Source organism: Apis laboriosa, unplaced genomic scaffold (genome assembly GCF_014066325.1).
Source record: "Apis laboriosa isolate Shangri-la unplaced genomic scaffold, ASM1406632v1 scaffold112_cov148, whole genome shotgun sequence".
Taxonomy (NCBI): domain Eukaryota; kingdom Metazoa; phylum Arthropoda; class Insecta; order Hymenoptera; family Apidae; genus Apis; species Apis laboriosa.
The window spans coordinates 331,234-357,615 of NW_025220865.1; the positions used below are offsets into that span (position 1 = coordinate 331,234).

The 26,382-nt window shown below is 23.7% G+C and overlaps 2 protein-coding genes across 2 annotated transcripts; both read right to left on the minus strand.

Annotated features, from left to right (window-relative positions):
• Positions 1 to 4,303: 4,303 nt before the first annotated feature.
• On the minus strand, positions 4,304 to 14,794 carry LOC122715258 (phosphatidylinositol 4-phosphate 3-kinase C2 domain-containing subunit beta). Its single transcript, XM_043937305.1, has 25 exons — positions 14,228 to 14,794; positions 13,460 to 13,713; positions 13,131 to 13,340; positions 12,807 to 13,041; positions 12,119 to 12,380; positions 11,799 to 12,019; positions 11,616 to 11,721; positions 11,367 to 11,525; positions 11,026 to 11,255; positions 10,852 to 10,951; positions 10,337 to 10,756; positions 10,056 to 10,257; positions 9,801 to 9,974; positions 9,480 to 9,740; positions 9,144 to 9,332; positions 8,850 to 9,075; positions 8,610 to 8,756; positions 8,284 to 8,532; positions 7,739 to 8,175; positions 7,518 to 7,674; positions 6,694 to 6,929; positions 6,421 to 6,621; positions 5,387 to 5,583; positions 5,050 to 5,297; positions 4,304 to 4,965 (listed from the first exon to the last, which is right to left on the minus strand). Exons 2-25 carry the CDS (start codon positions 13,711 to 13,713, stop codon positions 4,792 to 4,794), a joined length of 5,295 nt encoding a protein of 1,764 aa, XP_043793240.1. The 5' UTR covers positions 14,228 to 14,794; the 3' UTR covers positions 4,304 to 4,791.
• A 1,252-nt stretch (positions 14,795 to 16,046) lies between these two features.
• LOC122715206 (probable cytochrome P450 6a13) lies at positions 16,047 to 20,328 on the minus strand. Its single transcript, XM_043937194.1, has 5 exons — positions 19,974 to 20,328; positions 19,120 to 19,687; positions 17,661 to 17,882; positions 16,765 to 17,016; positions 16,047 to 16,309 (listed from the first exon to the last, which is right to left on the minus strand). Exons 1-5 carry the CDS (start codon positions 20,319 to 20,321, stop codon positions 16,152 to 16,154), a joined length of 1,548 nt encoding a protein of 515 aa, XP_043793129.1. The 5' UTR covers positions 20,322 to 20,328; the 3' UTR covers positions 16,047 to 16,151.
• Between the last annotated feature and the right edge of the window lie 6,054 nt (positions 20,329 to 26,382).

Sequence of the window (26,382 nt, forward strand, 5' to 3'; positions counted from 1 at the left end):
AAAAATCGACAAACAATAACTATTAAAATTCTATTAAAATTTATCGAGATACAATCATGAAATACGATTAAATCTATAGAATAGTAACGCAGAATAGTAATAATAACATTTACGATCTTTCGATTTGTTTGCGATTTCTCCGAGATGGAAAATTTTTCGCTTCATCTCGAGCAACGCGACGGCCGTTCGAATGGCTCTCGTTAAATCGTACATAAATACGAATGTAAAAACGTGTAATGCGGTTTATGTGAATGGCAAGGAAACGATACCGATGGCAACATGTATCTGCAGAATACACACAAAGAGTGGTGCAAATAAAGCAAGAGGAGGAGACGAAGCTGCGAAGGTAGCAACGAGTCCCTTGAGAGCCCTGAACTTAACTACCAGATCGATGTCCGACCCCAGTCTCTCTTTATCCCCTGAAAGTAACTTCCGCTGTTTACACGCAACCGAGTTCTCTCTACATAGTTTCTCTCTCCTCTGTTCTTGATCTTCTCATTTTTTTCTTCTATTTTTCTTTTTTGCTCTTTTTATAAATATCTATTTGTTTTCTTTTTCTTATTTCTTTTTTTTTAGTTTTTTTTTTTATTTCTTTTTATTCTATTAGATTTCTTTCCTATAATTTTTTTCTATTCTTTTTATAATGTCGATACTTTTATTCTGATTTCATATATCATTAATAAAGAAATTTAAATTGTTTCATACTTGATCGAATTAACTGAAATCAAATTAACTTTATAAATTTCTAATAAATTCGAAATAATTTAAAAAGCAAGTAAATAATCTTTTTTTACCTTTCTATAAAATTTCATTTTTGTCAGATGATAATGTTAGAATGTAACGGTACAGAAGTTCCACTAATGCAATATATGGAATAGGTATCTAATACCGGATATTAATCATTTTTGATAATTGAAATGCTACCAAATCTTTACTTGTAAAACTTGTTAAATAGATAAAATAACATTTTTCATATTTATTAGATACTTTTTCACGTTTCAGTCATACATGCTTAGCTAAAAAAATTGATTAATTATTGCGCTTATAGAAAAATTTGTGTATTGTATAATTTAGATTATTATATATATTTTCATGATCAAAAAAGTGATTTATGAGTTGCGTTATTATATTTTTTGATAAATATTCTTTCTAATTACTTTTGTATTTTATATCGTTACGAATATTGTATACGAATATTTTTCATAAAAAAAACTCTAATGGATCCTTGATTTCGGACAAAACATTATCCTCTATTATCGTATAATCTTGTGTGTCTCTATTTCTATTATATTCAATCGTCATCATATTTTTAAAGTTTCATTCATAATTTTTAAATTCATAAAAATTCATCGAAATTTTTAATATTTAATTCGAGGTTAATAAGAAACAGCACAAATAGAAATATTTCGAATATTTTCCTAAAAAAATAAATAAAGAAGTATTAAACATATAATCATTCATAATTTTATTGTAAACATTTATAAAAACATTATAAATATTATTCCTGATATCAGATGCTAGAAAAAAATAAACAAAAATAAGAATATAATAAAAATAAGAAAATAATAATTGAAAATAAACAAAATAAAAAAAATTAAAAAACGAAAAAAAAATTAAGAAATAAGTTCAACAAAATTAAAATACCAAGAATGAGAAAAATATAAATTATGTAATTGCGTAATTTGTTTAGAAAATAATGAAAAGGATATAATGTTTAAATTATCAAAAATGGTCGCACAAACCTTGTACTGATATTCCCAAGTATTTTTACAATTATATTTATGATCGTAATGAATTATATTAAAATTAATAAATAATAAAAAATAAATAAATTTCCAATTTATATTAAGAACTTTCACTATTCGCATTAGATACTTTTTGATCACTTTTTAACTTCTTACAAATATACAAAACGTTTATTGCATTATATATTACATTTCTATATTACTAAAAAATTGACACAATTATATTATACATTTAATTTCATCAATTTCAAATTCATTAATATCTTTTTTTTTTTTTAGTAAAAAATATTTTTTCTATTCTTTTCAAATATGATATGCTATAAAATATAAAAATGTTACTGATAATTGCGATATATAACCTGAAAATAGAAACGAATATGATTAATTAAATTAGTATAATTTTATAATATATAATTAAGTATAATATGATATTACTGGCCAATAGTTTGAAATCAATAACCAATTTTATAAAATTCAAATATAAATTTATTTAAAAAATATTTAAATTTAAAGATTAAAATTAAATTTCATCATACAAAATTCTATTATCAAAAATCTATCAAATTAAATAAAAAAATTAATGTCTGTAATATTAATTATACATTAATAATAATGAAAAAGATTCAATATAATTAGGAAAAGGTAATGATTTCAAATTTTCAATTGATAATATAAATATCTAGTCTGAACAATAAAAATTTGATTTCCAACCTTTTTTCCTACTAGCTATGATTTACGACATAGAACTGACAAAATCGTCTGAAATGGTATAAACTAAAAATCTCAACGTATTCAAGGATAAAGTTCACGACGAAGTCAAAAAATGCTTTTTCATGGACACATACAAATATAACCTTAAGAGCAGTGTATATTATATTTAGGCATGTTTCACGATGAACGATAGAAATCAAGATAAAAAGGAAAAGAAAGGGATGCGCAACGTCTTTGGAATTGTGTGTGCGTACGATGCTGGTCGGCAATCCGTACGTAATTGGACCCTGAAACATACAACGTTTCACGTATACTGAGAAATTCTGAGGGATACACGGAGAATACCTTTTTGTTCGAATTGCTTGGTCCAGTCGGTCCAGCCGAAAACACCAAATAGATACTTTTATGGAGGGCAATAAAGTTCTGAATTGAGTATCGATGGTTCCAAAGGGGCTAATCTGCGGATGAAAACTGTAATAAAACGTTTTCTCTACGTATGTATCTGAAATCCTTTTACAGTAATGTGCGCCCTTACTTTACGTGCTACCGACTCAGGTATAGAATTCCTTTTGTTGGCATAGCAAAAATGTTGTTTCTTTCGTCAGTAAAGTTCCATTTAATCATGTATTTCATATTAAATTGAATTTGTTCGTGCATTTTTTTTAAATCGAATCAATCGTGAAGTAATTAGATAAGTAATTATTTAATAATATATTATTATGTTCTTATTTATTGTCACTATTTATACATACTTTGAATTATTATTTTTTTAATTATACACATTTAGAAAGAGAAATAAACCAAAATTTAAATTATCAATATTTACTATATATATATATATATATATTTTTGTTTCAATATAGAGTTTAAGAACTCTATTGAAAAATATTAACAAAAAAGGAATCATTAAAATCTAATAAATCAAAATACATTTAAATTATCTTTTTCTATATTTATGTCAAATAATTGAAAAATCACAAATAAATCCAAAATATAAATAAGTTATTAAAATTTACATGATTTTATATCACAATATAAAGAGTGTAGAAAGCACATGCAAAAGCATTTGTAATGCAAAAGCAATAAGCTTGAGCATTTATTAGCGCAATTCCTTTTTTAGAATTATAATAAAAAAGTTACGCAATTGTAAATAATGCAACTTGTACCATTAAATTATTTCACTAAATTGTAAATATATTTATAATAAAAATTAAAGTTAAAGTTAATTATATTAATATACTAATAACAGGAGACTAAATTAAGTATATTGTTTCATATTTTGCAAAATCATTTCTTTTATAAGATAATAAAATCATGATAATAAAAGTCTATTTCTTGCAATACATGTCAAATAATAAAATTTTTTAAAAATGAAAAAAAGAATTGAAAAAAAGCCATTATTTATAAAGTTAGAATTTAATTTAGTAATCACCTGTTGATATATTAACATATATCTGAAATATAATACTTTATATTATTTATCAAGAAAAACGCTATGAAATATTACAGTATATAAAATAATTATAAAAAACATTTGTAAATTTAGCATATTTACATAATTTCATTCTCCTTTTTCATGCAATAAAAAAATTCCTATTAAATATTGACATATGCAATTTTCTTAAATAGATTTTCCTATTTTAATAAATAGAATCATATTTTGATTATTCTTATATATAATTTTAAATTTTTATATGAAAGTAAAAAAGTTTTCTTTTTATTTTAGATAATTATAGGCAAGTAACTTATGAATAAAATTTCTATTATGCACTTATAAAGATCTATATTGTTCATATAAATATTTAAGAAATCTTATATTTATTTTGCTATAATAGAATAGAATAGCAAAGTTTTAACATTTATTAATATCATACATATTAGAGATTATCTTTCGGAAGAAATAGTAGAAATATCTTTTATAAAATCCTTAATAGATTTAGCACTGTAAACTTAAAATTTTTTACAGTTTTTATTAAAACATTTATATTAATCGAATTAATCGAATTATTGTGATTCGTTAAACACGAGATATTTATTTTTTATACTTTGGCAATTCTTGCAAAGAGAATAATTTTATGAAATATGCCTCTCTTGTTTATGTATACATTAGTTGAATGTAATTTTATATAATAGATTGTACAATGTTATAACTTTTTAAGAAGCATTTTCACTAAATATTAAAAGCACGTGTCGATTATTCTATTTTTCTTATTGCACTATTATAGTTGTGCATTTTAATTCAAAAAAATTTTATAGTTAGTATTGTGCGTATTATTTAGAGCAAATATTCATAAATATTAATAAATTTTTTCTTAAATTTCAATTGACAATTCATTCATCGAATACTTCCAAGTGAAAACCATTCAATTGTTTCAATTGTTAAATCAAAACGTCTAAGCGGTAAACGTATTCCTCCAAGAAATTCGTTTTCTTGTAAAGTATCGTGATTCCATATTGTAGCTTCCAGAGTTCTTTCTTTAATAACATCCAAAGCCATTCTATATTCTAGCTGTAATAAATAAATATATTTTATTTATATATTAAATTTGAAAAATTTGAGTGATTCATTTATTTAAATTTATTTCCATCATACCATTTCCATAAATGAGGGATGACAATTTTTCTTTACAACCTTTGTTTTTCGTTTTGTCTTTTTAGTAGGATCTGGTTTAAGATAAACTTTAACATATGTATTTGGTTCCTGACAATTAGCTACTTTAGGCAAGCCTCTAGCATGATAAACCATCACATAAAATGTTCCACGTGTATAATGAAGAGACATTTTAATTTGTCCGCTTTGTACGTTATCTCTTACTCGTTTTTCAGCCCACCAATTACCAACTAATTAAAAAGGGAAAAAATGACATTTAAAAAACTTATGATAAATTTTATAGAATTTCTTTATCAATATTTTAGAAAATTTTATATACCTTTTACTTTGCTTAAATGAATATCAGCATTTTGTTGATCTCTTAACAATGGATGAAAGAAAGTATATACTAAATCACTCTGAGAAATTTCTGGTGCCATTTTGAATAAACTTACAAGAAATTTTTCAATATCTGCTCGTCTTTTATCAGCAACTTGTTTTATGTTAGATCTTCCGACGCTAATACCACTTGGTAAGCTACATTAAAATAAATTATCACTTATATCATTATTTTATAAATAAATTAAATAAAATTTGCAATTATTTTTTAAAATATTGAAAAGAGAAATACAATTTAATTTATTATTAATCTAAATTTAAATTTAGCTTTAAAAAAAGATTGTTTTATATATCATAAATTTTGATCTGATTAGATAGTATGAAGCAAGATAATATATCACAATTCTTAATATCATAATATAAAATATCAATCAAACAAAAATAATAATAAAATATATTGTTATTTCATATTTACAGTTATTGCAGCATTGATTTAAAGTATTTAAATAAAAATAAAATAGGTATGTATTTTATTATTAAATTAATTAATTTATTATCAAATGAGATTTAATTATATCGATTTTTAAAGGAAATTTGAAATAATTAAAAATGGGTATCAAACCATTCCGTGCTCAAATATCAGTACAAAAAAATTTATCTAAGAGATCAATTATGCTTGAATTTTATCGAAAAATATCACAAACTGATTCTGCTATGCAAAAAAATATAAATAATAATTTTAAGAAATCTGTTAATGTTGATATCAAACAAAATAAATTTTCATCTTAATAATACAAAAATAAGGTAAATTATTAAATGATATTATATTTATATTTTATTCAATAGATATAAAAAATAGATATAAAAAAATCATTTATAATATATTTTTATAATATATATATTAGTATAATATATATATTATTATTATAAAAAATTACAAAAAAATTAAAATTAAAAGATATAAAATTAAATTATTAAGAATAAAAAATCTTACATTGTTAAAAATAAAACAATAATATATAATTTTGTACTTACCTAGCAAGTTTTGCAAGAGGAAAATGTATACATAATTTTTGATAAAATTCACAAAATTCTTTATATGATCGAAATAAATAAGTAGGGTCTGCATGACCCTTTCGTTCTATACGCAAGATATACATATAATATTTTTCAGGATCGTATCGTTTTTGATATCCATGTACTTGAACGCTTGTTAACTGTCCTTCTTGTTGCATTCTATAATAAACACGTATGTATAAATAATTTTAAATTTTTATATAATTATAAGAAGCAAATTACTAAACTTACGTATATGTACGAGGTATAAAAGATAATAATGCTCCATCATTATGATCACTCGAAAATCTAAGTTGTGCTAAATTATGTAGAAAGAAATTAAATTGTGTAAACCAACTTTTGAGTGAACTTTCTATCATTCGAGCAAATGTTGCAGCTGCTTCAGGATTTGTTTGCTCTGGAAGAAGAGCTTTTTGTACATAACTAACTGCATCCACAGTCACACCAGAAATACCAGATGAAGTCATCTGTGAATTTGTGTAATTATTCATTTTAGATTTATTTACTAATTCTTTAATTTCAATGTCACTAAGCTTTTGTTGTATAATACGCAATTTATATAAATCAGTCATATTATATATATTTTTTTGAGACAATAAACCATCCATCTTTGTCAATATTAATTCTTAAAATTGTATTAAATTAACAACTATTTATTATTAATCTATTAGTTTTCACTTGTTTGCTTTACTTTTAATTAATTCAGACTGCTGCATTATTTGGTATTACAGGTCGATTCATTAACGATAAATGCTAATTAACTACGCATTGTATATAATTTAATGTGATACGCGAACCGCTTTCTGATAAAAGACTTAGATAAGTTCTTCCGTTATGGTTTTGTTATTCTCATAAGACAAATTAGATTTAAATTATATAAATATTAAATTAAAAATTTTTTTTTGTTTTTTTAAACATAATTATTTTACAAAATAAAGTAAATCATTTTTTATAATAAATGAATGAATTATCGTTCAATAATATTACAATAAAAATTTTTATACTATAATAATATAAAACTTTCAATATAAATAATTTAATACAAAAATAAATACCAATCCAAAAAGATGGAGAAGTAAATTTCCATGTTTTCGTACTACATTAAATGCTTGACAACATAAATCCACGAAATGATGAAATTTAGCTGATGGTTTATCTCCACCATTTATAACATAAGCCATGTCAGATGTTAATACGAATGGCGTTCTATCCCTAATTAAAAATATGAAAAATATTAAAGTTTAGTTTTACAAATATTGAATAAAAATATATATACCTTTTAAAATTTCCAAACATTTGTGCATCACCCAAAAATTTTCCAAAATCAATATGAAATAAATGACCTGATGTTTTTAACATAATATTGTCATTATGTCTATCACAAATTCCTAAAATATAAGTAGCAACGCTATAACCCGCACAAGATGCTGTGAAATTCTCAACTGCTCGTTCGTATTCCAATTCTGAAGGATTATGCTTTGCCAACCATTCAGCAATCGGACGATCTTTAAATGATCCAGTTAAGCCAAATTCAACCTGTATTTTTCTTAACGTTTCTGCATTTGTAACCATTTCTATCATTCCACGTTTATGACCAGTAGGTACACATGCAAATGTTACCATTTTGAGATCAAGACCTTCTTTTAACCAGAGTTTATCCATAATACGAACCATTTGAAGAGTTAACATATCTTGCTGTAAATCATCTCCAACCTTAAATATATTAGTTTGATATAAAATTAATCATTAATAATTTAAATAATTATGAAATTCTATATAAAACAATTATGATGAACTATTGCAAATGTTTATTAAACTTACTTTAAAAATCGCTGAACAAATTACATCATCACAACTAATGAAATTAATTTTCAAAGGAAGAGTAAGTGATGGAAAATACGAACAACTTTGTACATTTATACCAAATACTTGTTTACTAGGAGATAATGGTAAACAAGTACCATCATCTTCCATTAATTGACAATGTATATTTTGTAAACCAACTTTAAGAGTATCCAGACGTAATGATTCTTTTGTCTGCTTAATATTTTCTGCTACTTCATGTAAGTTCTGTAATAATGTAATAATGTGAATGTATTAATTTACAATTTTATAAAAAAATATAAATAAATATTAAAAAACTTTACTTTAACAAGTAATTGTTGCGTAAGAAAACTATTTCTTAATGCATCTCCTATAACGGCCAATAATGCTCGTAGCATTAATTGCAATCTTCTATGATAACGTGCTGAACTAATATTTTTATCGTCTTCTGGTGTAGTTTCAGCAGAATTCTAAAAATAAATATATGTTAAAATATACTAAATATTCGTTTAATTTTTTAAATTAATAGAAATTAAAAAATCATTTCAATTTGAATTACATACTTGAGGACTTTGTCCTGGTAATGCTTGGGTTAATAACCAATAAATATGATGAGCTACACGTGGAGAGAGTAAGGCTCGTTCTAATAAAAACTTTGTAAGTGGAGATGTTTCATATGTTTCATGTTTTAATGCTTGTAATAATTGTGGTAAATAATCTACAAGTTCGTCATTACTTAATTCTCGAATCCATCCAACTGCCATTTCTCTAACTTTCATATCTGGAAAACTATAAAATATCTTTGATTAATTATAATTATTAATGATTTTCTATTCATATTTAGAATATCAAATTACCAAGGTAATAATAATTGTAAAGCTTGAACAGGAGGCAAAGGATTCCAAATTCTAAGAGATGCATGAAGATCAGGTAAACATGCCCAATCCCAACTATGAGCAGCTAAAAGTACTTTAGGTAAAGCTTCAGGTTTATTGTGTAAATAATGTCGTTTTTCCCATAAAATTTCTCTTTCTTCAATAAGTGGTCTATTTAATTAATAAAGAAGAAAAAATAAATATATATATATATATATTTATTTTATATATATATATATATATATATATTAATAATCTTTGTTATCAATATTTATAATTTAAAAATAAATATTTATAATTAAAAATTTAAAAATTTACTTTGAAAATGTAGTTTGTTGTGTGATATCTATTAATAATTCTTGTGTATTCTGATCCAATGAATTAAAATCAAGAGATTCTACATCATAATCACGTAATTCTGTCGGGAATAATACTCTTCCTCCATAATCAGGTAATTCCACACCAATAATAGCATGAGTATCTCCATGAGGATGAATTCCAGGTGCTGGAGCAGGACCTAATCTTTTATCAGCAATTGCTGGCCAAAGTGATAAAAAAAAGCTTCCTTGGCTCATAATTCTGTAATGAAAAAAAGATATAATCAAATATTTTTTTATTTTTATAAATATAATTACTTACCCTTCATAATCAAAAAATTGAATTGCTCCCCATCCTAATTCTTCTTTCTGCATGATATTCTCTGCTGAGGAATTAGATTCATGTTCAGTAGGTTGCAATGTACGACCATACAAAACCAGTACTAATCTAGCTTCTCTTGGTACTTGACATACGCTTATTCCGCGAAATTCTAGCCTTTTATATGAATGAAAAAATAACTTACATATTCATAAATTTAAAAAATAATTTTAAATAAATTTAAAATAAAATCATTACCATGCATTAAATAAAATTCTCGGATAAAAATTAGAACTGACTGCCATAGGTTCAGATAAAACAGGAGTTCCAACAGGCCTTGTTCCATGAAATATTTGAGCTGCGATGATATAATCATCATGCTTCCATGATCCCGGTAATCTGTGCAATGCTCCAACGCGAACTAAAATAGTATCTAATACTTCAGACGAGATTAATATATCTGAAAATACATAATATGAATTAATTCTTTTTGTAATTTATTATGTTTGAATATAATTTTATAAATTTAATATTCTCACTTGTTGGAATTTCTCCCTTGCTATTTAATTCAAAATCAACTTTAAATGCATGACAATAAGTTTCTACAAGATCTTGAATTGCATTGCGAATTTTTCGACAATGAGATGCAATAACGTCTGGAAATTTTGTTCTTAAAGTCACTACTGAATAATCTCCATCTTCATGCAAAATTTCGGGTTTTTTGCATTCTATATTTGTTGTATGAACTTGAGGTAAAAATTGACAACATGCGTTTACGAAATTATCAACAGCTTCTGTGATTTCAAATGTTTCTATATTTCCCATTAATGCACACACTGCTTTTATTGCTTGAACAACACCACGGGGTTGTAATTGTGGTAAAAGACTGGATCCATGATTAGTAGTTGCCAATTGTATAGCAGCAGTTTCTATACGTTCCATTTCTTTTTCTACAGTTTCTATAATTTTTTATATATAAAAATATTAATTATTATAATTATTTTAATTTACTTTTTTTACATAATTCTATAAAAATAATGTTTTGATTTCATACCTAACAAAATAAGAAGCGTATCATACGAAATAGGTTGTACTGGTTCATTTGGAAGAATATCTTCTAGTTTAAGACATTGATCACGATTATCATCTTGCAGCTTTTAAAAAAACTGAATAATGTAATATCAATAGTGATTGAATTAAATATTTTTATATTCAAACGTGTACTTACTGTTCGTGCTATTGATCGTTTTATTTGTGCTTTAGTTAAAATAGCTAATTCAATATCTTTTTCTAATTTGATACATTGATGTATATATTCATATTGTGCTAAAGTTGTACTAGGTGCAAAATATTCTGCTAAACCCCATACTCTCAAACAATATTTTTCTATATTTACTGTACCTTCATCTTCTAAGGAACAAGCGACATTAAGAATAACATGCTCAATACTACAGTTTACTGAAAAAAAAAAAAAAAATGTATATTATATATTAAATTATTAAAATTTATTTAATATTTATAAATTTATAATGATTTTATATTATAAAATTTTTGTATATAAAAGCTTACCATCGCACGTGAACGAAATGGACGGAATATTTTCGTCAAAATCTATTAATTGTGGATGTACTACTAATTTTATACTTGTGCCTTCAGGATATAAATTCTCCATCATTGGACTGATTATATGTCCAATATTTGTACTAGGATTATTAAATGGAAATTCACCTAAACATATTTTATGTTAATATAAATATAAGTATATAAATATAAGTTATAAATATTATAAAAACATTAAATTTGTTATATTTTACTAACTTCGTACAGATTTTATCATTTCATAGAAAGCTCTAAGATCGCAATCACGAAGTGATGGTCTAGTTTTCCTTACTGTTACATTTTCATATAAACGTGTTTGTCGTTTCTGAAAAATTAAAATTATTAACATTTTTATTATTAATTATTCATTTAGAAAATTAATTATTGAAAATATGTATATACTCTTCTATCTAAGGAAGTTCTTCTTCTTTCAATAGTATTCCAAGCTGATGAATTTCTAGGAGGTAGTGGAGGTGGTGCAGCTGGAGATACTGCTGGAGATTTAGCAGATTTTTCAACAGCAACATATACTGGATCTGAATTAACACTTTCATTTGTGCTATACATATAATCAAAAGGATCAAATGGGTCATATACCGATCCAGTAACTTGTGATTGCATTTCTGTTTATACATATTAATTATATTATTATGAGATTATATGTTATATTATCAAATATTTATATAATTATTTCTAATTATATATCTTTAAAAAAATATTACCATCTTTATGCCCTTGCGCATTATCATTTTGATCTTCAGTCTTAACAAGTAATGGATCAAATGCTTCTAATACACTAACTCGAACATTTGTTTTATCTTCTATTTGATCAAAAGAACTCAAATCTATAAGATTATTATTTGGCTTTTTCTCTATCACTTTTAATACATTTAGTTGTTCATCATCCGTACAAAATGTAGATTTTTGAACACCACATATAGATGGAGTAATACTTGATCTGTAATTTATAGGTAGTGGAGGTATCTGTAAAACAAATTATGAAACTTTATTTTTAATTTTATATCTAATAAATAATAAGTTTCATAATTAAATTTAAAATAAAATAAATAATAATAATACAAATAAAAATAATAAATTTTATATTTTGCTAGAAAATTATAAATAAATTTAAAATTAATATTTTTTTTAAATTTCAGATTATTCAGGATATCATAAAGGATATTAGGAAAGAAAATATACGTACTAGGAATATTAGGATATTAGGTTAAACTGAATTTAAAATTCTTGCATATATATATGTATACCTGTGTAAAAAAATAATATTTAAAATCATTAAGATTCCATGCAGGCTGCAAGAATTATTAATAAAATTATTTCTATAATAAAATAATAATACACCAATGCATTCTATATTAATCATATTTAAAAAAATATTATCATACTACTTACTTGTGGTGTTATGTCAGGTACATTACTGTTAATACTACTAGATCTTGACATGATAGGACTAATTTTTGGAGTTCCTGGTGTACAAGGTGCAGTAGAAGATCTAGGGCCTGGAGAAAGAGATTGATATCTAAAATCTCTGGAATGATAACCTGCAGAACTAGTGCTACGTGATATTCTTCCTTGTTTTTTCAACAATGAAGAATGAGTTTCCCATTTTGGTTCCAGAGATGTTTTTCTATTATGAAAATATAATTTATAGTTATAATTTTAAGAAATATTTATATAATAATAGTAATTTATTAGTAGAATTAATTTTATTCTTACGGAGGTGGAAATGGAGGTGAACAATAATCATTTAAATTATCTTGTTTAACTGGACTTGTAAAATTAATCAAATCAACAGTATGTTCTTGACTTGTTGTAGCTGTTGTTGAATTTCTTCTAGATGGAACAGGTGGTGGTGCTAATATCACAGCATTTCTAGATTGATTAGTATTACAGAAACCAGGCCTTGGTCTACTTCTACACTGAAATCTATCATTTTTTTTATTATAAACAATTTAACTTCTAGAATAAATAAATAACAAGATAAATATGATTTCTATAATATAAACAAGATAATTATAAGATAACAATATTAAGATTTTATTTACTTTTCAAATTGCATATTATCTCTGTCTGATGAACTATTATGTACAGAATTATTTCCTCCATGTTCATGACTTTGTGCAATATGTTGTTGTTGAATATTATTAAATTCTGATCGTTGTTTTTGTAATTTAAATTTTTCTAATGCCAAACTTTCTAAACTTAATGCTTGAGCACGTTCTAAATCTTCTTGAAACTGACGTTCATAATCAATCACCGCAGATCTTTGATTATTTGTACTTCTATTATAGTGTGACATCTATAATTAAATTAAAAGCTAATTAACACATATATATAAAATAATAAATATGTTACAAACATATATATGTACATAAATATATTTAATATTTAAATATGACATGAATATAAATAAACTACTAATGAAAAAAGATTTGAGATATATATTTCAAAAATATAGGACATAGTCATTTTAACCTATACTTGAAGTATAAAAATAAATAATAATATATTTATATACATTATAAACAAAATGAAAATAAAAGATAATATTAATTTATTTATATATTATTAATTTATTAATATTATCGAAGATATTAATCTACAATTAAATATATATTTTTAAGTAATAAAAATTATAATAAAAAAGTAAAAAAAATAAAAAAAGTAAAAAAAAATTATTTATATTGATTGTAATCATAGCACGTGTTATAAAAAATGAAAGAAATATTGGCATATACTTTATCGTTAAAACTATACTATTTACTAAGCTGACAGACACGTTATGCATCTACGTAAACAGATTTACAGCTCACCCTGGCATTATTTTCAGCGAAATATTTCGCTCTTATAAATTGCAGAAAATTTTCAAGCAGAAGAGGGATACAGTTTGAAGAAAAAGCACTGTCACTTAATTAAGAAAATGACATTTTTGATCGTATAATTAGCTGTCGTATACTGTACACTCAGCTTGAATACCTATACACAAATCGCTCTACGAAGAGTGCACTGACTTGAAGCTGCTGCCACTGATAGACAATGCATTGGTAAAAGACATAACAAATATAGCTAGCATATATGTAATGAAATACTGTATTATATATACATATATATATGATACATCTTATAATCAATACAAAGATACGATATAACGAAAGACTGACTATAGTGCGGATGTAATTGAAAGTGGTGACGGTATACAGTTAGGTTACATTAACTCTTTCCGGTGTATTGACTATTTGGATAGTTAATTTGTTTAACCAGCAAACTTTATTTGATTAAAGCTATGCCCTATATGAAACGCATGAGATTGCTTAGAGTTAGAAATTCTAATTTCGTGTTAACATGCATTATATATCTATTCATGGAAAGAAGTTTATAAATCTAATTTTATATCTAAAAGTTTTTATCATATCAAAAATTTGTTTTATTTTTTATATTTTATAGTTACAATTGTAAATCGTATTGAATATTTTTTTTTAATATTTATTGTATGTTAATAAATTTTTAATAGATTTATTGATTTATATATTTTTCGAATAAATCTATTTATAAATGTTTAAATTATTAATAGTAAATTATTTAATAAAAAAACACTGAAAATTTCTTTTTTATAATTTTTTTTTTTATTAATACGCATAAATGAATCAAAATAATACTCAAATAATATAAAAAGACTCAAATAATATAAAAATATTTTTATGAAATAAATTGCACTGAAATAAATAATATTCTACAGATATTTAAAGATGTTCTTTCAAAAGTTTGTTATAAAAGAACATCAAAATAGGTTATTTTATAATAAATGTATAATAAATTTATAATAATGTGTTTTTAAATTATATAATATTTCATATATATTTATATATCTATCTTGGTTTATTAGTAAAATAACTGGAATAAAATTATTATAATAAATTATATTACTATAAACATATAATATATAATTATATTACTATAAACGAATATAAAAGTATAATTATATTACTATAAACATAAATATATATGTTTATATTACTATAAACATATATTAATAAAAAATAAATATTTAAAAAGTATATTATAAGATTATTATAAAATATATTTTATTATATATATAAATTTATAATAATGTATAAAATGTTTACAAAAATATAAATGTTTTATTTTTATAATAGAATCATTTTTAAAAATATTTATATAGTATAATAATATTAATTACTCTCAAGTACGATCCATTAAGATATGTAATACATTGCATGTAAAACAATTGTATTCAATTCAAAAAAATATTATTATATTTATATATATATATTATTATATATATATAATATAATATATAATATATATATAATATATAATTATATATTATATTATTAATTATAACTATGTATATATATATATAATTAATATATATAATAAATATATATATATAGAACTATAAGTATACATACATTTATTGTTGATAATAATGTAAAATATATCATTGAAATTTTTTAATTATTGTGAAAAGTGATACTAATTATTTTAAATAAATAATATAATGTATTTATAATGTATTTAATTATTTCAATAATGTATAAAAGTAAAAAAAAAGTAATAAAATATAAATATCAAAATTAAAATTTTTTACTGGCCTCACTAATATTAAGAATACTAAGAAAAAAATTATTAATATTGATCATTTTTTGAGGTATTTTAAGTACATAATAAATATTATATTTATATAATTTTTTTTCAAATTTTTTAAATTTAAAAATATTATTTAATTCTAAGCCAAAATCCTTTCTCGCTAGTTGTTACGAGACTTCGTCTACTAAATTTTATCGGTGTAATTGTTTTCTGACATGTTTCCACTCTATGGTTTCTAAGAAACGAGATTATTCCCACTTTGATTTGTAATAATGCAAATCGCATTCCTGGAACAAAAACGGTGCTATTAAATATAGTTAATAACAATTTAATCTCTGGAATGTCATTTGATATTAGCTAATGATTGTAAAAATTGTAAAAAAAGTTATGATTTATCGGATTAATATCGGATTAATAAATGTTATGATTAAAAAATTTACAAATATATTTATATTTTAAGATCTTATTATAATATCATATTGCATAACAATATGAAGTTATTTATACTAAAAATTAAGAATAATGTGTACATATACATAAGCGATTTCAATTGCAATTGAATGCATAATTGTTAATAATTTATGTTATAATGTTTAAAAGCAGAAATAAAATTTAGAAGAAATATATTTTAGTAGATATTTTTATGAGTAATTCTATATTATTATTTATATTTTAAAAATTTACAAAATAAAATTTATTTTATTTTTTAAATGAATCGAATTAAAATATACTTGATAATTACCTATGCAATTTCGTGGTCCTTCACCAAATGGAAGATACGCATATGGATGTCTGGTTCGTTTATTCTCTTCTGTGAATCTTTCAGGATTAAATATTGCAGGACTTGGATAATAATCTGGATCATGATGAAGTCCATAAATTGGTATAATTACCCGTATGCCTGCTGGTAATTCGACCTTACTATTTGGTATTTGGTATTGATATTCGCATCTCCGAGATAGCATTGAAGCTGGAGGATATTTTCGAAGCGTTTCTAAAAAGAATTTGAAAAATTAAGTTATTTTTAAATAATAATATTTTAATATATCACAATAATATTATTTAATATGTAAAATAATGAATAAAATAACGAATAAAATAATGAATAAGAAAAATAAAGATTTAAATGATAATTTCAAATGATGAAATTTCTAACAATTTAAATCTAATGTGATCTAATATTTGTATAATTTAAAATTAAGATGAAATAAAAATGGTACATAATTTACGTATTTAGATTTAAAGAAAATATTTAATTGAAAATAGTTTAAATTATATATATATATATATGTACTTAGATATCAATGATATAAAATATATTTTTTTTATATATTCTATAGTTTATTTTTATTTTAAATAATTTTTATTAATATAATTTTTAATTAAAAAATTGTTAGCTATTTCAATAAAAGATTATTTTTTAATCTCAGTGATATTTTTAAACTACGAATATAAATCACTATATCTATTACGAAATTTATAGAGCAACAAACAATTCAAAAAAATCATAACTGTATAATGAAAAATGTATAATATGTATAATAGATACAAGAAAATAATTAGTAAGAATATTTCATGATAAATATTTCAAAATATATAATTTATAGTATATGAAGATTGATGAAAATGAATTTTCACCTGCAATCACCATATCAAGATATTTCATATCTTGTACAGCATCATAAGTCAGTTTGCCATTTCTGCTGTCGATGGCATCTTGTATATCGCGTCTCGTTTTTTCCTGAATTTCAGTATTCAACGCTAACTCATGAAGACAGAATGCAATAGTGTTTGACGATGTTTCATAGCCGGCGGCGAAAAACACAAACGCTTGCGCTGCAATGCTGTTCTCGTCCAATTCTATAAATAACAGCGCCTTATATGATAAAGTTCATGAACAAAAACTTTCTTTATAAAATATATTCATTTAGTGATTAAATGCGATAAATTCTCAATATATACGTATGTTTTTAAGAAGAAAATGGAGTGATTTTTAATTTTTTATTATTAATTATGAATCAGATTATTATAAAGAATCATATAAGTATATTTTATTTATTGAAATGTATGATGAAAATATGATATTGATTATTTAAACCAAATATATATGATATATTTAATAAACTGTCCTATTTTTCTTAAAAATAATAAATTGAAATTTCGCAATTAAGTAATATTAAATGCAGGTTTCAATTATGAATTGATAATGTTTCTCTTTTATAAATAAAACATTCATTAATTTAACAATTTTATTGTTATTATGTGAATCTTGTGACAAGTATATATATAGATAAAGCACTTACTGTCAATTTTATCTTGATTAATTTGTTAGGGAATTGCATCGTTTGTAGTTAATCATTACAACTGTTTGAAACGTGCAATGAACAGCTTATATTGAGTGAAGAGACTTATCAATTATTATGTAACTTTCTTCTTTCATTGATACAATTAAATTATTAGGAAACAGTGCGAATCAGTATAAAAATTAAACTAGTATATTTCCAATAATAATTTTCATATGCTCTAAATTTTGCAATTATTGTTTATTCTATTTTAATGTTATATGTATATGTAATATTTTAAAAAAGTGATATAGTATGAGAATTAAATTTATAAATTTTTATATTTCAAATATTTATTTACATTTCTATTTTTTTTAATAATTTTGCTCTTATATTGAATTATGTGAAAGTTATTTTCACATCAATTTCTTTTTTCTTTTTCAATTCATTATTATATTTAATATTTGAAAATAAAAAAATCTTAATCTATTTGATATATTTTAATTAATATTTTTCTAATGCTAAATTCATTTATAGAAATTAGAATTTATTTGGCATTGTTTTTTCGAAAAAAAATTTGTACGATGAAATAGTACAACACTATCAAGCATATATCAGGCCACATGTTAAAACGAACGATTTCTCTTGTAAAATATACAATTTATCTTCGTATAAAGTAATCTATATAAATGATACAGGCATAGTGATACACTGAATTTATCCAGTTTCAACGCTTTCGCAAGTATTTTCGTGTTTTTCCTCTTCGATTTGAACTATTATCATTTATCTGCATACATGTTTAAAAATTAACATACCTATTTCATCTGCTGTTTCTGCATCTTCATCATTGCAAACCAGTCCACTTCCAATCTCATCTAAAGTACCTTTATTTTTTAATTCAATTAATAAATCCATAAAATCATGCCTTTTAATACCATATTTACGTTGTTTAATCATCTGTGATACAACATCTTTAAAAAACTTGGTCACTTCAGGATCTATCACCTGAACCCCTAAAAATTTGTATAATCTTGGCATGGCAGTTCTGAGCATTCTCCAAAGGGTAGCTTTGTAACTCGGTTTCGAAAGTTTTTTAGCAGCTCTATGAAATTCAGATTCTTCATCAGTAAGTGCATTTATTTGTATGCCAAAGGCACAAGTACCAATAACATCTATTGTAAATTTTGCGGCCAATTCACGAATCTCATATGGCCGATCGGTTTCGGAAGATATATCAATTAATTTTTGAAATTCTTCGCCGCATTCTGCTAGCAGATAGAACATCCTTTTTAATTTGCCGGATGAAAAGGCTGGAGTTAATTTTGATCTTAAACTTTTCCATTTTTTCCCTTCTAAGTTAAACAGATGGGCAGATAATGGATCCTAGTAAAAAGAAAACATATTATTTAATTAGCTTTACTTTAATATTACGCATTATGTATTTTTTAACAAATTTTTAGAGAAATTTTTTTTTCTAAACAATAAAATTTTTAATTAAAAAAAATTTAATATCAAAAGTAATTTATAAAATAAAAATAAAATAAAATAAAAAAATTATGGTTTAAATATTTAATATGTAAAATCAAATAAAATATTTAATATGTAAAATCGATATTTGAAACTAATTCTCAAACAAATTCATTTATGAAGCAAAATATTTTTCTTTTACCTGAGAGTTCACTGGTATGCCACGATTCGAGAAACAAGTAAAATTTTTTATGCAAATGTTCTTCACGAGATCTGGGTCCCGTAGGATCAGTACAGGTGATCTAACACGGAACGCTCCAAAATATCTTTCATCTTTGAACCATTCGTACATTTCTTTTATACCTTCTGGTAAGGATTTTCGGAACAATAACATAGGAGCAAAATTTCCGAATAATACAGTGGGTTTTCGAAAGGGTACACCGCGATTCTTCCAAAAATCAAATGTGGAAGTAAGAAAACAATATAAAATACCTAAGAATAATCCCGGTAAAAGAAATTGTTCCAATAATTCTCTTATTATGTTCCACATTTTGAATTCAATAGAATTTTTAAAACTTTTTATTATATTGTATTTATACGATTATCTTTTTGAATATATTTATAATCACAGCACGATTGTTGTATTTTTTTTATTTTTAACATTAATAGTAATATTTATTATGTATCGTAGCAGAGATTATGTGTATAATGTAATACTCTGATAAATACTAACACAAAATTTTTTTTTTTTTTAATAATCTACTATACATATAAATAATTTATTACATATCATTTCAATCAAATTTCTCTTCTCTTTTTCATTTTAAAATAAAATCATATACAGGACATTATGTTTTACCGGAACGTCAGAGTGCACCGGATATCGGTTCAACGTTATCGATGCGAGGTCAACAGTAATAATAAAACAAAGGATTACTTGATGTTTGTCGCGGTTCGAATTACGCAGTTCGATATTCCAATCGAATCCCTGGAGCTGTTTATAAAAGTGGAAGTACACTTGTCGGTGAGACTGACTCACGAGCGCGCGTATTTGCACTCTCTTGTTTCTCCTGGTGAAATGTCAGTGATAGATGTTCGCTCGAATTTTCTTGGTACGCAGATGTTTCGTCTAAGCATGTGATTACCAAGCATCAATTTCAATATTCGAATGTTAACAATATGTTAATGATTGTATTTAACACTATTTATTTGAATTCTAATCGCTTTACTAATCATATTACTAATCATTTTATCAAGTGCGCATTTCGCGCATATTTTTCCAACGTCTAATTAAGATGATGAACATGTCACGCTTTCGTTTACGATCGTTGGAATGTGAAAACTATAAGACAATGCTTTTTAAATAATTAGCCAGTTATTATTGTATGAAGAATCAAGAAAGTTTCATATGCTTTCGCATGCACTCTTTATAATGTTCTACAATTAAAATTTAGAGAACGAAAAATTCTTCTGAATTTTGTTTTATGACATTTTTTTTGTTTGAATATCTATGAAGAATATTCGAAAGAATTTGTTTTAAAACAATAATTATTATTTTATAAATTTTTAACACTTGATTTTTATTAATTTGTGATATAGATGTTTATGATTGATTATCACTGCATTAATTTAAATTTTTTTTTCATTTTATATAATGTTCCGTTTCAATGTTTTTATTTCTATGAGATTAACATTATCACACAATACTTTTCTTGAATAAACGCATATGTGAATACACGCGAGCATAAAGGACGTAATGTTATTAAAGTACACTGCACAAGTTTAAAAACAAAAAAAAAAAAAAGATAGAGAAAGAAAAATGAGTGAAAGAAAGAGAATAAATAGAGGAATAGAGAACGTCACATATACGCAACGAATATCGTTCTTGCCGAAAGGCTGACCTCCCACCGACTGGAAATCATGAACGCACGCACGCACGCATTTATAGAGACCTTGTGTTCCTGCTTCGGCCAGTTCGTACCCAAACTCGTGTTCCGGTCAAATGTCGTGTGTTTATGTTTAACTTCTTGTTCCTTCTCTCTTTCTCCTTTTAGATAATTAGCTGATTTTATTCATAAATTTTCATATTCAAAATAATTCGTAACTTTCTATTCAGATATATCTTTTTATTCATTGTGCTGCATGATTAATCAGATGAATTATGAATAATATCAATTTGAAAAGAGATATCAACTATTAGATTAATAACAAATATTAAAAATAAAATGGAATGGTAAGTGAAATTTCTTATACAAACCCAAAAGAAAAGATTAAATTTGTAGTTCCACATCATATCAAATTTTTAGAATGTAGTTTTATGTTATATATTATAGATAATATGGTTTACGTCACGATTTGGACGCATATCTGTCAGCAATCTGCTGCAAATGAATATAGATCTTACTTTTACTGTGAGTTTGAACTCTTCTTCTTATGCTTTTAGATGAAAACAGATGGTAGAGCATGAAGGAGCTCGTTCGACTTCTTCCTGCGTGCCTTTCTCTACCTTCTATCTCCTTATGATATACTAGGTTACCAGAAAAATAGAAGCAATGCAAATGAAAATTCGAACAAATTGAAACAATACACCTGTCTTTTTATTTGTGACTTGTTTTTTTCATTACTATTATTATTATATATATATTATTATTATTATAGTAATATTTATGCATTTATGCATTTAAATTTTATAAGGAAATAATTTTAGGTTAGAATTTATAAAAAATTTTCAAAAGCAAAAAAAAAAAAATCAAAATTTTGAAAAGTGATGTCAATTGTGTTTTATCAAACGAAGAGATAACTGTATCAAGAACCTACCTGTAAAAATTTTTAGTCTAGCATTTTTATTCTATTTTCTTATGTTTGTTATTCCCATGAAATATAAAATATATGCGATAGAAATACAAAATTATATATTAATACAAAAATTTATTTATATAAAATATATATACCTGGAATATATAAAAATTAAATGAAATAGATTTTATTGACATTTTTAATTAACAAATTGGATATGGACGCAATAAACCTCATAAAAAAATCACTACGATATTTTCAGTCCATGTGAATTCATAAGAACAAGGAAAGTAAATAATGAGAAAAAGATGGAGATAGTTAAAAATTGTGAAATCAACGCCATCTCTAGAGTGCCGTAGATGAAACATACACAGATAAGGAAAATATATAATATAAGAAGGACAGAGATAGTTAAGAATTAATCATCCATGCCATCTTTTGAATATTAAAAGTATCTTTTGAGAAATATGATAAGATAGAATAAGAATTAGCGTTATTTGCTGAATATTTCTGACAAATGTTCTTGACATTCAAAAGATGGCATTCAATAGTTTTTAATTTTTATCCTTTATCTTTCGAAGAAATATATTTATAAATAAATAAATAAAAAAGAAAATTATTAATAAATTGATAAAAAAAATTAAATAAATAATTAAATGAATAAATAAATGATAATATAAATATATATATATAATTTATAATATATAATATATATAATTTATAAATAAAAAAATAACCATAAATATTTAAAAGAACAAGTAAATTATTAAATAAAAGTTGGAATAAATGAATAAATAAAACTATAAATAAATAAAAAACAAAAATTAATAAATAAATTAAAATAAAATTAAAATTAAAATTAATAAAAATTGTTGAAAAATTATAAATAAATAAAAGAATAAATTTAGAAATAAATTAATTAGTAAATGAAAAGTAAAAAATAAACAATTAGAATAATAATAAAAATAATTAGAATAATAAGTAAATCAAGAAAAATATATATAATAAATATATAAATATATAAATGAATATATAAATAAATATAGTAATAAAAAAAACATAAATTAAAAATAAAATTAATAAATAATATACAATATAATTAAAACAGTAGTATTAAATGTTAATTTAGAATAAATATTATAAATATAAGTAATAGAAAATTATCCTTTGTATTATAAAAATTTAATCAAAGTATTCTATAATTCTGATCTATTCACGAAGCGAGCTCGTTAGTAAATGATGACTTTCTCGCAATTTGCCTCGTATTTATATACAATCATAATAATCGTTATGAAAAACGAATGTTTATATTAAAACTAACTTTTCGAATTTATGGATATTATATAAATATAATAATTTATCAATTTTTATATTTTTATTGTTAATAATGATTGTAACAATTTATTGCAATTAAAAATTTATATATTAAACTGTAAAAATGTATTTATATGATATTATTTTTCTATTTTTTGTATTTTTTTTATAATTTTATTTATTATTTATTTTTTTATTTTTTATTTATTTATTATTATTTCATATAGTTTATTTACTTATTTATTATTTTATCTATTTATTTATTGATTTATATATTCAATTATTTATTTATCTATTTAATTATTAATTAATTTATTTATAAAATTATCAATCCGTTTATTAAATATCTCATTGATAAAAGTGAGAAAAAAATAAGAATTAACTGTTAGCGCCATCTTTTAATGTTGCAGATAAAACAAATATAAACAAGGAAAGAGAATAGCTAAAGAAAGACAGAGATATATTAAAAATATTGAAATCAGCGCCATCTTCAGAGTGCCGCAAATGAAACTCATAAAGAAAGGACGGAAAATAGTGGAAGAAGGATAGATATAATAAGAATTAACAGCTAGCGCCATCTCTTATATTTTAAAAGTACTTCTTCGGAATTATTCTTCCAAAAAATCTTAAAAGATGGCGTTTATTGTCAATTCTTTCTACCTTATCTTACTTTTGATGAAATATTTTTAGGAATTATCAAAAGATGGCACTTGTTGTCAATTCTTATTTATTTTCTACCTTATCTTACTTTTGATGAAATACTTTTGGGAATTATAAAAAGATGGCGTTTATTGTTAATTCTTATTTATTTTCTATCTTATCTTACTTTTGATGAAATACTTTTAGGAATTATCAGAAGATGGCGCTGATAGCCAATTCTTATACTATCTCTATCCTTCTCTTATTATTGCTCTTTGTCTATATTTGAGTTTCATTTGCGGCACTCTGAAGATGGCGCTGATTTCAATATTTTTACTCTATCTCTGTCCTTATTTCATTATTTTCTCTCTTTATCTATCTTATTATAAAAAATTCACATCTATGGTACATAATAGACTTATCAAAGGGCTTCGGTGTAACATTTTAATATCATTCGTAATTTTACCGATTATCTTATGCAATTTCTTTTTAATTAATTTTTTTATTATCATTTAAGTAAAATATAATTAAAATTTTGTAATTGAACTGTTTTTCTTATGAAAAAAAAAAAAAGAAAAAAAATTAATTAACATAAAAATGTTGCGATTCTTATAGATCTTGTATGTAAAGATGAAAATTGAAAAATTTTAAGATTGAACAATTGAAAAAATTTTATTTTTAATAAAAAGAAAAATATAAAATGTTTTTCCACAATTAAGAAATTTAATAATCAAATAAAAGAATGAAACGAAGAAATAAATTTTATATTTAAATAGATTTTACCCAAATATATCTGTTAATATATATTACAAATTTAATTTTATATTTCGCTACATTCGACGATATCATGGATTCATCGTCATTGAATATATTTCTTAAAAACTATTATAGATTTTCTCGAATTTTGCGTGAGCAACAGTTTCGATCAAAAAAATATACAAAAAACAGAAAACTGTTCTCGAAAAACACGTTGAAATATAAATCCTCTGATTCTTTTTTCCCAGAAAAATGACTAATAAAATCAAACATCGATCTCGATCGAAATATCAGACTTTCTCAGTATCTGGACGATTCCCAAAAGTTGCATACCAGACGGCGCACCGTCGAGCTAATTCAACGAGACTCGATGCCAGAAGAAAATCGCGACAACCTTCGCAAAGGTAAGTGGTGTCGTGGGCGAGCAAGCGGGCATTATTTTCGAACTGTATTCGAAAATCTCGGCGATCGGTCGAGGAATAGATTGAACTAGGGATGCTTAATTGGTTGCTCCGAGCCACATTCGGCTCGTTTCTCCACTTGGTTTATTTTGCTAAAGCCTTCTGTCTATGATGCATCGTATCAAAGACGCGTATACGTATGAGCTGTAAACGAACATAAATGTAGTCTCCTATTCAAAGGAATTATTATAGCAAGTTTTATAGCATCAATTATTAATGAATGACAATGAGAGACAATTCTGATGCTTTATAATTATTTTCGAGATGAAATATGAAAAAAAAAAAATTTATGCAAAATGTTTGTAACTGCAAAAGAAAGAAGTCATGCAGATGCAGCGTAAGAAATAAATGTTCAGAACAGTTTTTTTGACTGATTTGATTTATTTTATCGAATTGGTAAATAATCGATATATTTCATTTTCATATACAGTTATACAATGATATTTTCATATACAGTGATGTGGTAATGTTGGATTACCCAACGAGTAAAACAAACGTGCGCTTAAGCCCAATCGAGAGAAGGGGGCACCACTTTAGAAATTTTCTAATTTTTTACAAAAAACAAAATTTCATAATCTCTATCATTTACGATTTATTTTTTAACACATTCTGATACTAAAAATTAATTAATCTCCTTTCGTAAGC